This window comes from Eublepharis macularius, chromosome 8, assembly GCF_028583425.1.
Source record: "Eublepharis macularius isolate TG4126 chromosome 8, MPM_Emac_v1.0, whole genome shotgun sequence".
Lineage (NCBI taxonomy): Eukaryota > Metazoa > Chordata > Lepidosauria > Squamata > Eublepharidae > Eublepharis > Eublepharis macularius.
Window position 1 is genome coordinate 3,000,984 of NC_072797.1, and position 13,515 is coordinate 3,014,498.

The 13,515-nt window shown below is 54.5% G+C and overlaps 1 protein-coding gene across 1 annotated transcript in view; it reads right to left on the reverse strand.

The window, feature by feature from the left end:
- The window catches only part of ARID3C (AT-rich interaction domain 3C), a 105,517-nt gene extending 92,607 nt beyond the window's left edge, over nucleotides 1–12,910 (reverse strand). The window contains exons 1-2 of the mRNA XM_054986619.1: nucleotides 12,878–12,910; nucleotides 12,088–12,531 (exon numbers count right to left, since the gene is read on the reverse strand). Of these exons, the coding sequence (XP_054842594.1) occupies nucleotides 12,088–12,531; nucleotides 12,878–12,910 (477 nt within the window). The remainder of the gene's footprint in view (nucleotides 1–12,087; nucleotides 12,532–12,877) is intronic.
- Nucleotides 12,911–13,515: the final 605 nt, after the last annotated feature.

A 13,515-nucleotide genomic window follows, 5' to 3' on the forward strand; every position in this document is an offset into this window, starting at 1 on the left:
TCTCAACTCCCATCTGGTCCATCTGTTGTGCCAGTGTTGGGTCTCGCGCTGAGCGCAGTGGCATTTCCCACGACACTCTTAACATCTGCAAAGAAGCAGGGTAGTTGGGGGCTGTGAGGCTGGGACTCCCTGGCCAGGGAATGAGGAGTAACAGTCCATTCCCAGACACACTGCGATTGCAATATTTCAGTTTTAAATATTGTTTGGGGAAGAATCCTGCATCGGCTCCATTTCAGGGGCATTTAGACTAGCCCTCGATTTTTCAAACAGTAAAACGAGGGAAAATCCTTTCCTTCAGAGAGCCCCCTGCAAGCATTGATCACTTGGAAATTTGTCACCTAAAAGCTGCGTCCTTTTATAGTCCAAGAAGGCAAGATTCAATCCAAGGGTACGAAATTCCAGCCACTAAAACCACAAGCCTCGGCATGCCCACGCCTGTGGAGCAGAAAGCACTTTCATGGAGAAAACTGCAGAGAAAGACATGCAAATACACAAGGAAACTCAATGGCACAAATGGACAAAACAGCCAGTTTCGATCCACGTTTGTGCCTGAGAGTCAAGCTGAATCTGAACCCAAGGCCCAACGCAAGTAAAGAGAGGTTTTTTCCTGTGGACTGAAAGTGAATCCAAGCTCAGTCTGACATCCTAGCTAGCATTCTCTCTAGTGTTATGCTGGACAGCAGCTCTCCGATTTAAATTGAAACAGAAGCCCTGGCAAAGAAATCGTTACAGAAAACCCAAAAAGATTCTTAAAAATTACATCCACGGCCGGGTTAAACTGCTGCTACATCTTCCGCTGTATCGATTGGGTTGTGCGGGGAAAGGAATGAAATCTGCGTCCATTGCTTGCAAAACAGAAAACGGGGCTTTACAGAGTGCGCCAGACTCTATTCTCAGTGATAAATGATGACCTATCAGTGGAGTGGAGAATATTACGTTGGTTAACGGATGGAACCTTCCTAACATTTTACGCAAGTTAAGAGCAAGATTCGGGGCCAGTAGCACCTTAGAGACCAAATCTAGTTGGTCTCTAAGGTGCTACTGGACCTGAATCTTGCTCTTCTACTACAGACCAACATGGCTACCCACCTGAAACTATGCAAGTTAAGTAGTAAACAGTCCGGCAGCACCCTTAAGACGGACGCCATCTGCAGACACGCACTTCCTAATCTGCCCTCAGTGCAGATGTGCCCTTAGACTATGAAGGTAAAGTTTAAAAATGTATTTTATAGGCACAAGAGCATCTGACGAAGAGAGCTGTGGTTCTTGAAAGCTTATGCTACAATAAAGTTGCATCTGAGAAAGAGAGCTGTGGTTCTCAAAGGCTTATGCTACAATAAAGTTGGTTAGTCTTAAAGGTGCTACTGGACTCTTGACTATTTTGTGACTACAGACTAATACAGCTAACTCCTCTGGATCTATGCAAGTTAAGGTATCTTAAAGAAACAGTGAGGGTGGTATATAATGGTTCTAACTAGTTACAGACCAGAATGCTCCAGGTTCAAATCGCTACTCAGCCATTAAACTGATGCGATAACACTCGGAGAGCCTTTCCTCCTCAGCCTAGCCTACCTCACAAGGATCTGGTAAAGATAAAATGTCGGGGCACCAATGCTGCCTTGAGCTCTGTGGACCAAAGACAAAACAAGCAATGAAATGTTGGATAACAGGCGAATTCCAGAAAAAAATGTCTTATTTGGGGTTACAGCTGCGTGCTGCTGAAATGTTCTTGCTCCAAGCGGCCTTTTCCTGTGTGCCGCACAGCTCAACTCTCGCAGGCAAACATCGTCCTTCATCCTTGAAGTCCAATGCGCACCAGGTCCCCCTCCCACCAACTGCTCTTCTGGCCCCTCTATAAATATCATCTTCCTTCTGCAAATAGCACAAAGGCCAGCAGCGGCAGCAGGGGGGGGTGCTGTGATGGGCAGAGGCTGCACAGAGGAAAAGTGCCTGGAAGCATGACGGGTACCGGCAGAGGTAATCTTGTTCTCGTTCGGCCAGTTCTCCAGCCTGAAACCTCAGCCAATGGGCGAGGGCTTGCGCAACCGGCAAATAGAAAGGTCAGTGAAAGAGCACGCCGACACCTCCAAGGAGCCAGGCCTGTCAGCATTTTGGCAAAGATCCTTTGATTTCAAACAACGGCTTGGCAGCACACCCCAAAGGCAAGCACATGCATATACCCACCCACTAGGGTTGCCAGCCTCCAGGTGGTGGCTGGAGATCTCCTGGAATTACAACTGATCTCCAGGTCACAGAGATCAGTTCCCCTGGGGAAAATGGCTGCGTTGGAGGGTAGACTCTATGGTATTATACCCCACTGAGGCCCCTCCCCTCGCCAAACTCCACTCTTTCTACGCTCCAACCCCCCAAATCTCCAGGAATTTCCCAACCTGGACCTGGCAACCCTACCACCCACCCATGTGCCCACTCCCCCCCCCCGACAAACCCCAAGTCAGGACATTCAGGCTTCTGCACCTAAACTCTGGCGTTTGGGGGTGGCAGTGGGAGAACTTGTGGGCTGCAGGGTCCAAGGCAAAGGCTGAGCCCCAGAAACTGGGGCAATTGAAGAGTTCCCCAGAGCATGTGCAAAGCACCTTCCCTCTTCAACAAACTAATTACTTGCCCCCTGAATATTTGGGACTAAGAGGCACACGGGATATGGTGCAAATGGGAGGATTTGACTCCAGTGGCACCTTAGAGACCAACAGGATTTTCAGCTTTCGAGAGTCAGAGTTCCCTTCTTCAGACACCCAACTTTTACCCCATCGACAGCCACTCACTCCCTAATCCGGCCCTCAGTGCAGATGTGCCCTTAGACTAAAAAGGTAACGTTAAAAACGTATTTTATAGGCTCAAGAGAAAGGTCAGTTCTGGAGGCTTTTCATGAGCCAAAACCGGGTAGGGAAGCAGATGGATTGCACACTTTAAGGGTTGCTAACCCCCAGGTGGAGCCTGGAGATCTGCCAGAATGACAGCTGCTCTGCAGCTACAAGAGATCCATTTTCCTGGAGAAAATGGCAGCTTTGGAGGGCAGAGTCTATGGTATACCATAGATTCTAGGTGAAATCCCTCCCCCGTCTCCCCTTTCCACAGGCACTGCTCCCAGATCTCTAGGAACCGCCCAGACTGGAGCTGGCAACTCCACACACTTACAACTACACTGGAGCTGCAGCAGACCCATGTCTTTAAAAGCACGGCTGGAACATCAGGCGGGCTTCAACTTGTCCACATAGATGATGGTGAATCATGAACGCTGGAGAAACATGGTGGGGGAGAGATACGAAGCAAGATTTGCAGTGGCGGGGGGAGATGGGTAGAAGACCCATGAAGCCATGCATGGCTCTAATGGAAATGCAAAACAAATTATGCCGACAGGCACAGAAAATAAGTGCAGATGTGCTTCACCTGTATAATGCAGAATTGTGCAGCTTGCAAAAGGAAATAAACCAAAGGCATTCACCCTCAAACCACCCGGGACAGTAGCCCTTTTCACACCTTCACAGAATGCCTGGAAGGTGGAGGGGCGGCCACACACCTGCCACCCCACGCCCACCCTCAGCCTGTTCCTCAGATCTCCTGTCCAGAAAATCAGGGAAGCGCACAGAGGTTGGTGTGCCTGACGTACTCCTGACACTCTCGGCTCATCCCCTGAACACATGAGAACAGGGAGGGGTCTGGGCTCATTGCTGGCCTCTTGCCTCTGAATTTTCCTAAGCGCACCTCCAGCAAAAGAAAATTAACACCGCCTTGCACTGCTGCAGGGAGCCAGAGGCACTCCAGCATGGCCCCCTCCCCGAAACCTCAGCGGCTCTGGCAGCATCTGCATTTCCTAAACTCAGCCTGGATAACTGGACATCGCCGGGGGGGGGGGGGGGTTGATTTATGCACAGAGGTCAAGGGGTTAAAGGTCAGTGAGAGAAAGAGGGAGGGGGACCAAATGGAAAAACCACTTCCCTCCTTATTAAATATTTACCAAGCGAGGAGCAGCCCCGGTCTGGGCTTTAGCAGGCAGGCCTCCGTCAAGGGAGGGAGGCAGGCAGGCAGGGAGGGAAAGGGACCCCCGGGTGGCTGGAGGGATGATTCCAGCCGTGGATCACCACATGCATGGGAAGAAGCCTTAAACTGAATGTGCACCCCATGGGCTGGGAGCCCTGGCCACTAGGCAGGCTTGGAGGTGCTCAAGGAAATCCTCAACCCCTGTCCTTATCCCCCCATCTCAGGGAATGGGAGAGATTTTGTGCTGGATTCCCTCCCCGGACATCATCCCCCCCCCCCCAAACCACCGGGCTCTCTCCACAAATCTTGTGCCAGCTCAAGAACTTTCCACCCCTCTACCACACAGTTACAATCTGACAGCACATCTTCCAACATCCCTAAGAAAAACCACACCATTCTTACCACCGCGTAGGGTGTGTGGCTTGGCACCGTACACAGCCGGGCGTCAGTCAAAAACTGCATCTTGCGCACGCTTGTCTGTTTAACCCCATGTTTGCAGATAGCCTGCTTCCCTTCTGAAAACCAAGGGGGCTTGATTTCAGTAGGAAAATGGCCGGGGCTGTGAACTCTTTGCCCCCTTGCTCTTTCCCCCCTTCCACTCTAATTTTTAAGCAGCTTCCCCATCCCACGCTGCAAAGTTCCAGACACAAAGGTAAGCATGCACCTGGGTTCCTTATTGCTGGGCAGGGAGCAGAGTGGAAGTGGAGAAAAGGTTAAGCACCCCCTTCCCCACCCATACAGCTGGAAACTGCTCCACAGTACCATGCCGCTTTACAGTATGGGACTGGGCACAAGGAGAGCTGGGTTCACGCGTCTGCTTAGCAGGGAGATTAGTGGGAGGGGAAAGGCCCCCTCTCCGTCAGAGTCGCAGGGAGGACGAAACAGGAATGCTCCCCCCCTCACCCTGTGTAATGCCCTGCGGTCCTGAGAAGACAAGATAAATAATAAAGAACGCCCACGGCCCAGGACTGCATGGACTGTGACTCTCCAAACGCAGGCTGCCGTTCAAGCCAAAAAGGGTCGCCTCTTGCTTAGGTCTCCATGTCTTTTTGAGCCAATGCCTGGACTTCTGCCCTTTATGAATTCATATGCCACCTCCTCCCCTGCTTTGAAAAAAGACCCCGATATATTTTTAAAAAATGGCATCTGTTTGCTTTGCATTGGTTTATTCCCCTGAAATTGATTTCTGTAAAAATGGGGCAGCCCCAGGAGTGAGCCAGCGAACCAGAGAAGCTCAGGTTCTTGGGGCAAACCTAGAGGGCATCGCCATGGCCAGGTGAGAAAACAGGGGTGGAGGTGCCAAGGCACTCCACTTGGGACGGCAAGGGAATGAACATGACACAACTGGTTGTTCTCCTGCAGTGCAACCCAAGAGCCATCTGGCAATTTAATCCAGGCCAGCAGCACAACGCCAGACACACACACACACACCCCTCCTCTTGCTGCAGTGCGGACTACTGTAGCCCAGCAGGTGCGCGGAATTGGAGCGTATGGATTCGACACACTGGGTGAGCAGCACCTGGATCAACCCCCAATGACAAGGCAGGATCATTCCTCCAACTGACCCCCGTATCTCTGATGCACATGTAGTCCAGGCACCCCAAATGGAGAGTCAGGCGGCAAACGGCTCATACAGCCCAAGCATGCCAGCTAGCTCCGTGCCCCTCAATGCACACACTTCATTTCAGCTTGTTTCAGGTGGGAAACCATGCTGGTCTGTAGTAGAAGAGCAAGATTTGGTTCCAGCAGCACCTTAAAGACCGACTCGATGTCCAGGACAGGACATGATTTTCGAGAGTCAGTACTCCCTTTGTTTCTCTCAAAAGCTCGTAGCCACAAGTTGGCCTTTAAGATACTACTGGAGCCAAATTTTGCATTTTGGCATTGGAATCCATGAGGAGGTGGGGTGGGGTGTTGGAGAGAATCTTGAGAAAAACCACAGGATCCAGTAGCACCTTTAAGACTAACCAATTTTAGCTCTCTTCGTCAGATGCAACCATCAGGTTGCATCTGATGAAGAGACCTGTGGTTCTCAAAAGCTTATGCTACAATAAAATTGCATCTGACAAAGAGACCTGTAGTTCTCAAAAGCTTATGCTACAATAAAATTGCATCTGATGAAGAGACCTGTGGTTCTCAAAAGCTTATGCTACAATAAAATTGCATCTGATGAAGAGACCTGGGGTTCTTGAAAGCTTATGCTACAATAAAATTGCATCTGACAAAGAGACCTGTAGTTCTCAAAAGCTTATGCTACAATAAAATTGCATCTGATGAAGAGACCTGTGGTTCTCAAAAGCTTATGCTACAATAAAATTGCATCTGATGAAGAGACCTGGGGTTCTTGAAAGCTTATGCTACAATAAAATTGCATCTGACAAAGAGACCTGTAGTTCTCAAAAGCTTATGCTACAATAAAATTGCATCTGATGAAGAGACCTGTGGTTCTCGAAAGCTCATGCTACAATAAAATTGCATCTGACAAAGAGACCCGTGGTTCTCAAAAGCTTATACTACAATAAAGTTGATTAATAAGGTGCTACTGGACTCTTTACTATTTTGAGACTATAGACTAACACAGCTCTCTCGATCTATGGCCTTGAGAAAAACCCTGTCTCTAGGTGCCCTTCACGAAGATGCCCAGCTCTTCTTAGCCCTGCAAAGCTCTTAGCTCTCAGCAGCCAGCCGCCACCATCTCCTGCCTCTGAAGAGCAGCACTTCAGATTTGCTTAACTGCAGATCAAAACTTCAGACAATCCAAACAAGATCCCACACTGCACATCAAAGCACATTTGCAAAACAAGCCCTTAGGTCTGGCACAACGTCCCCCTACCTATTGGCTTGGAAACAAGCAAGTTCCCCAGTCTTCATGCGCAGGCAGAAATCCAGCTCTTCTCTTTTGTTGGGAACCAACCCTGCATTTGCTAAGGTCCAAACCAAACAAGATGCTGGGAGTTCCCAGCATTTCCCCCCCTTTTAAACAGCTCCCCCACCAGCAATTTAAAAGATAGCTATGCTGAGAGTTCCGTACTCGGACCTCCCCATCAGCGTCTTGTCTGGTTTGGCCTGAAGGAAACAAGGGGGTGCACTTGAGGGTGTTTTAACACCCCCCTATACGCACCGATTCTTCCCCTCTAGCGCCGCACGGCCATTCCATTCCCAATTTAAAACCCCTGCAGGGGTGCACGGAGGTGAAAATATGGGTGTGGGAAAGGTTAAATACCTTGCCCACTGCTTCTCATCTGCAAGTCCTCCCCCATTAACATTCCAAGGGAAATGCAGGGTGGGGAACCTCGGATGTCCCATATAATGTCTTTTCCCACCCTACTTAATCTGAGCTGCGACCACCCCAGCGGCACCCTTAATTCAAGAGGCAGATGTAATGCACACCAGCCATGAAGCAAAAGCGGGGGGGGGATGCAGGCCATCTGTTCTTGATGCCACAGCTGGGGGGGGCAGGGGGTATTTGCTGGGGCGTCCCCATTCCTTACTTGCCCCTCCCTCCTGCTTATCTCCCCGCAGCTTGTCAGCAGATCAGCTTCCCTCCCACTTGAATCAACAAGATACAGCTCCCGAATGTCCATGTCCTAATTCCAAAGGCCGCAGTTCATAGCAGGAGGCAAATGGGAAAGACGGCATCGGCCCAGCCGCTTGGACCCCGCATGGCAAGAGTGGGGGAGGGGCTGCCCAGGCAACAGTCCGGTTGTGCCAACATGTCCTTTGCTATGAGGGGACTGGAGACCAGCATCAACACTGCACCAGGTCAGCAGGACTGAGGAAGGCCTCTACAGGGACATTTTCTCTGCTGCTTCCAAAGGCCGCAACAGGAGACCCACATGATGCTTTGAGAACGATCTTCTGATTTAACATAACAGACCTGGAGGGGGGAGAGAATCTGGATCGGGGCCTTGTCCCCCGTTTGATTTCCAACTTAGAAATTGCCCCTTAGAGTGGCTTTTATTCACAGCAACTGAGGGCCAAGCTACAAGTGACGAATGACACTTGAACAGCAAGTGGATTGAGTGGAGGGCAAGTGAACAGGGAGAAATACACTTGCTGTTCAAGTGTCATTCGTCACTTGTAGCTTGGCCCTAAGAGCAGCCCAGGGTGTCTGCATGTGTGTGAGTTCTACTGTAGATATATGGCCCTGGAGGGGGGGGGATTATCGCACACCATTCGTGCGACACAATCTGCACCCACTTTCCCCTGCATGGAAGTGATCGCTGCGTAAAAAATCGAAGCAGCCTCAACTGGTCCCCTGATCCTTTGCAGGTAGCAGAAAATTTCATCAGGAATTGGCTGAGGAAAGTGGAGAGGTGTCCACAAATGGGGTAAAATATACTGGAGCGTAACCCTCAAGCACGCAAGAACAAAAGACAACAGGTATGCCAAGCACTTGTCCTGATGGGCGAAGCGCTAGACATATCGTGGGCGCAACTCACAAGCCAAACAGGAGCCAGAGAAGCGGCTACAATCCTTGTTCAACCCCTGAGAAAAGGAGGCAGATGGGGGAAGGAGTCCCGGTCCTTCCGAAGTCCTCCCAGGACAGCAGCCCAAGCCCACCAGCCTCATATTGCTCAGCCCCATTGATTTCATATAAGGCGTCGCGGTCAGAGTCCACCAAGATTAAACACGAGGATTAGACAGGGAGCAGTTCTCAGGTAAGGCAGCCTTTGCAAAAGGCTCTCGGTAGAACAGAGTCATTCTGTCCTAGCAAAACCACAAAAACCCGGGAAACCACCGGCAAGTGCCGGGAAGGGCAAGGGAGCCACCAACACGCCAAGCCAAGAATGAAGCGGGTAACATGGTAGCAAGGCAGCCCAAGGGGAGGCAAGAGCTATGGGGGCAGTTCTGATTCACATATGACAATCTCCCCAAACTGAAACGTATCCATTCACAACTTTCTAATTCACATAAAGTGGGTGGATGGAGGATGGATAACCATGGGGGCTTCACTTTGTGTGTCTCCCCCCACCGCCCCCTCAACGGTTCAGAAATTCTGGGTACACCTGATTAGGCTAAGCAGATGAGGAAAAAAAAACTGAATTCCAGATACAAAGCGCTGGCAGCAGATCCATCTCTTTAAAGGGGGATTTGCCCCAACTCCTTGTAAAGCAAGGGTAGGGGGTTCATTTCAAGAGCAAAGGAGGGCACAAGGGTAGGTGGGCCAGCCCTCTGCCAACCCAGTGCTTACATCTCTGCACTTTCTCCCTTCAGTAATACCAAACGCCATCCTGAGCAGACGTATCTGAAGAGCAGTTCTCCATCCAAGCCACCCAACCTGCTGTCTCAGAGGGCACAGTGCGGGGGGGGGGGGGGCTCTGATTGTCGCCAGCCAACTGTCATGCAAGTGGGGGTTGGCACCCCCCTCCAGGGCTGAGCTACCGTCAGCCAGGCCCAGCCAAGCCCGTGTATCAACACCGCAGGGGTCAGGGTTGGACCTGGCTGGCAGTCCCATCGTTTGGGCGGCTGTTTGCTTTACTTGGGGCAAGCCTCATCACTGGGTGAGACTAGATGCCCCCTGAGTTCCCTTCTGTGATATAAGACACCAAAGCCATGTTCACAAGTTGCAGTGAAAGTATATACAATCCATATAGTGCACACTTGATTTTTCTTTTCATATGCAAAGAGTAACTCTCATGGTACAGTTGAACATGTGAATTAAACCCCATGTTTTTCCTGTACTGGTCCCCGTTTTTATTAGGAAAGTGAACGCCCGTTGGCTCTCTCTTACAAACTACATGCGTGTACATGTAGGATGCACACCTGTTCACTGCAACGTATGAACTGGGCTAGCGATTAGCACATGTAAGGAGCCAGGTGGGAGGCGAGAGTTTTTGGGGTAGGGGCGATGAGGGCTACCAACCTGTGCACCTTCACTTGGAAGTGAAGTCCTACTGTACTCAGCGGGATTTACTCCTGAGGAATTGGACATACAATTGCAGCCACGACCTGGCAAAGCCTTTCTCCCTAAGAAGGGTCAGGGATTATGCATTTGACTGGGGGGGAAGGCAGGATAGAAATATGCCTAAATAAATACCGGGGTGGAGATGTGACGAGCTAATGTGTCAGCCAAGGGGGAGAAGGCCATCAGGAGGCGGAAGACCCACGAAGTTCATCTTTCCGGAACAACGAGATGTGAAATAAAAGCCGAAAGCTCTTAGGGCCAGAGACGATGGGACAGTAGCACAGCCGCCGCCCCCCCCCAAGACCTATAAAGTGGGTGGGGCATCTAAAGCCCAGTACTGCCAAGCAAGGGGAAGTGTTGAAACGCTTTACGCACCATCACACACACACACTCTCTTCTTCCTTCCATCTGGGGGGGGGGGTCATTTCCAATTTCAGAGTCCCATCAGGAGAAAAGGGCTGGGAAGGTTTGAGGGAGCAGCCCCTACCATCACCCACACTTTTAAAACTTGTCTTTACGTCCCCCCCTCCCAATTCACTCACACTTAGCAGAGATTCAGTGCTAGCCCAGCTGGGCAAGTGGGACTGCTGCCGCTCTGTCTTGTTTGGGGTGGAAAAATGAAGCCCCCCACCCCCGTACCTATACCTGCGGAGAGGAAGGGGGGAGAGAGAAGGATGAGAGCCCACTGGAAACTGGGGAGGGGGATAAGCTTAGAGCCCCAAATGCCAGGCCAATAAGGGGGGTCTCTTGAACCCTTTACAGATAGTAAGGGGGTAGAGATGTTACCCCCTAAACTCATGTTTTGGATATCTGTGAATACGGGAAAAAAGAAACGGTTGTAAGCAACAAAGCAAAGGATCAATGGACTGAAACTGGAGGAATGGCAGAGTTAGGGACGGACGGACTGCAGTTTTGTTCAAACTCAATTCCATTTTGGGGTGGGGGTACCTTAAGGGCTCCTTTCCTGAAAGAGTTTCAGGGAAACCTCTGCAAATACGACCTACCCACTTTACCGGGAATGAGGCGGACCGTTCTTGGCACTGGGCAGTTTGGGGAGATAAAAAGACCCCTTGGAGATCTCCTGGAAGTTATTTAGAAACGGTGGTGTTGGGAATGGAAGAGACAAAATCCTTTGGGGGGGGGTCTGCCACCCACAATACAATTAAGTCCAGATTCTAACATTCCCCAACTGCCCCCGTGGTGGGAAGGGAAACTGAGTCAGCCCTGCCTGATTCAGCAAGGCTTTGGTGGCTATTTGGGGAGCCGAGGATAAGGACCAAACTGGAGCAAAAGAGCAGCAATTTGCCCCCCCCCCCAGGACTGCAAGCGGTTGCCGGGTGGAGGCTTTGCGCAGCTGGGCTACAGCTACCAACGGGGCTGCGATCCAGATTAAAATACTCTCCAAAGACCCCAGCCCACTTTAGCAACCCCAGAGCACGTCTTGCCTCCTATAACTGTACTAGCAGCGTCTAGAAACCAGAAACGTTTCTCCACCTTTGAGTACAACAACAAGCGGAGAGGAGACTTCATCTCAGGTGATAAACGCTGAGGTAGGGGGGAGCGGAGGGGTGCCCCTTTGGGGGGACAGCCAGCCATGTCGCGATAGCGGACAAACTTGGGCATTTCTTTGTGTCGGAGGAACAGGAAAGCTAAGGGAAGGGGAGGAGGGGGGTTAAAGGGCTGAGAGGAGGAAGGCGCCAGGGGCAGAAAAGGTTCGGGGTCCCTGGAAAGTGGAGCACGCCGGTTACCTGCTGCTGAGCTCAGGATCTGGGGGGGGGGGGTTGACAATGGGGTGTGGTGAAGGGGGCGAGGATGCCCCTCTGGCAGGCTGTGTTAAGGGGGAAGGAAGGTGCACCCAAGGGGGGCAGGGGTGGAGAGGCTGGGGAGCGCAAAAGGGGGCCTTCCGGGCAACACAGAGCAGGGCCGCTTGGGGGAAATCCTAAGCAGAGTTACCCCCGTCTAAGCCGATTGAAATCAATGGGCTTAGTCTGGAATGACTCTGTTCGGGATTCCACTGAAAGAAGCGCGCAAGTAACAGCAGGGCGGGCTGGGGAGGGGGCGAGGCGGCGCCGGGAGAGCCCCTCTCTGGGGAGCGCAGGGGGGGGTCTGGCTTTCCGGCAGGGGCAGGTGCGGGACGGGGCTGGGCGGGGGCGAGCCGTGCACCGGGGCCGCGGCGGCCTCACCTGCTTGAACTGCTCCTCGTAGGTCCACTCGTGGTGCTGCGGCGGGGCCGGCGGGGCCGGCGAGGCGGGCGGCGGGGCGTAGCGGGGCTCCCCTCCCGGCGGGCGGCCCCCCCGCGCCTCGCCCTCCTCTTCCTCCTCCTGCTCCTCTTCCTCGTCGTCCTCCGGGCCCCGCTCCGGGCGGCGGGCGGCGGGCAGCGCGCCGGGCGGGAAGAGGCGCAGGGCCAGCGGGGGCGCCGTCGGGTCCGGCGGGGGGCGGGCGGGCGGCGTGGGGCCGGGGCCTGCGGCGTGGAGGCCCGTCGGGGCGGCCGCCCGGCGCAGCTTCTCCTCCAGGCGCGCCGCCTGCGCCCGCTGCAGGTTCTCCATCACCGCCTCCAGCCGGAGCCCCCCGGCCGCGCCCACGCCGCGCCCCGACGACGACGACGAGAAGGCGGCGGCGGCGGCAGCCTGGCGGGAGAGGGAGACGGGGGGGGGGCAGTCAGCGGGGGCCGGGCGAGGGCAGAGGGGCAGCCCCCGCCCCGACGCCCCCTTCTCCCCGGGGACCTGCAGAAAGTTTGCGGGGAGGGCCAGACAAAGCCGCCCCCCCCCAGCGAAAAGGACCGCCGAAGCCAGGCGGCCTGCGCGGGGGGAGGGGGCGTCTGCGAGCGTCCCTCCTTCCTCTCCCGGGAGCCTTTCGGTGCCCCCACCCACCCAGCCGGGAGTTGGCAAGCCGGGTTTGGGGGGGTCGGTCCTCCCGAGGTCCCCAGCCCCCCGCCACCCCCACCCCCCGGGCAGCGCCCCTTACCAGGCCGGCCTTGGTGGCCACGGCGGCGGCGTTCTCCACCATGCTGCGCCCGGACGCCGGACGGCACCGGCGGCAGGGGAGGCGGCGCGCGTCTGGCCGGCCGGGGAAGAGGCGCAGGGCCAGCGGGGGCGCCTCTTCACTGCCGCTCGACGGGGAGGCGCTCCTGCTCCGCCCGGCTGCGGCTCCGGCTCCGGCTGCGCCCCCCCGCCGCGCGCGGCCCCCGCCGCATGGGGCAGCCCGCCGCGCGCGCTCCCGCCCTCCCTCCCTCCCGGGCGGCCCTTGGGGGATTCTTTATCCCGCGGCCGGCGGGGGGTTCGGGATCGGGCTCGCCGCGCCCGCCTCCTCCTCCTCCTCCTCCGCGCTCGCAACAAGTGGCAGGCGACGCGCGCCTGGCCCGCCGGCCTCCGCCCCTCCGCCCGCCGCTGCTCCCCATTTGCCAGCCGCACGTCGAGGGATGATCCCGCCAGGGGGCGGCTCTGCGCGCTGACAGCCGCCGGGGGTGGAGGGGCGCCGGGGCTTCCGGGAAGAGCTTCCCCCCTGTCGCCCTCCCGGCCCGGGACTCGAACCCGCCGTGCGCCCGGGCGCGCCTGAACAATCGGCCTCGGGATCCCAGCGCGCGTCGGGGCCAGGCCGGGGCGGGTGACACC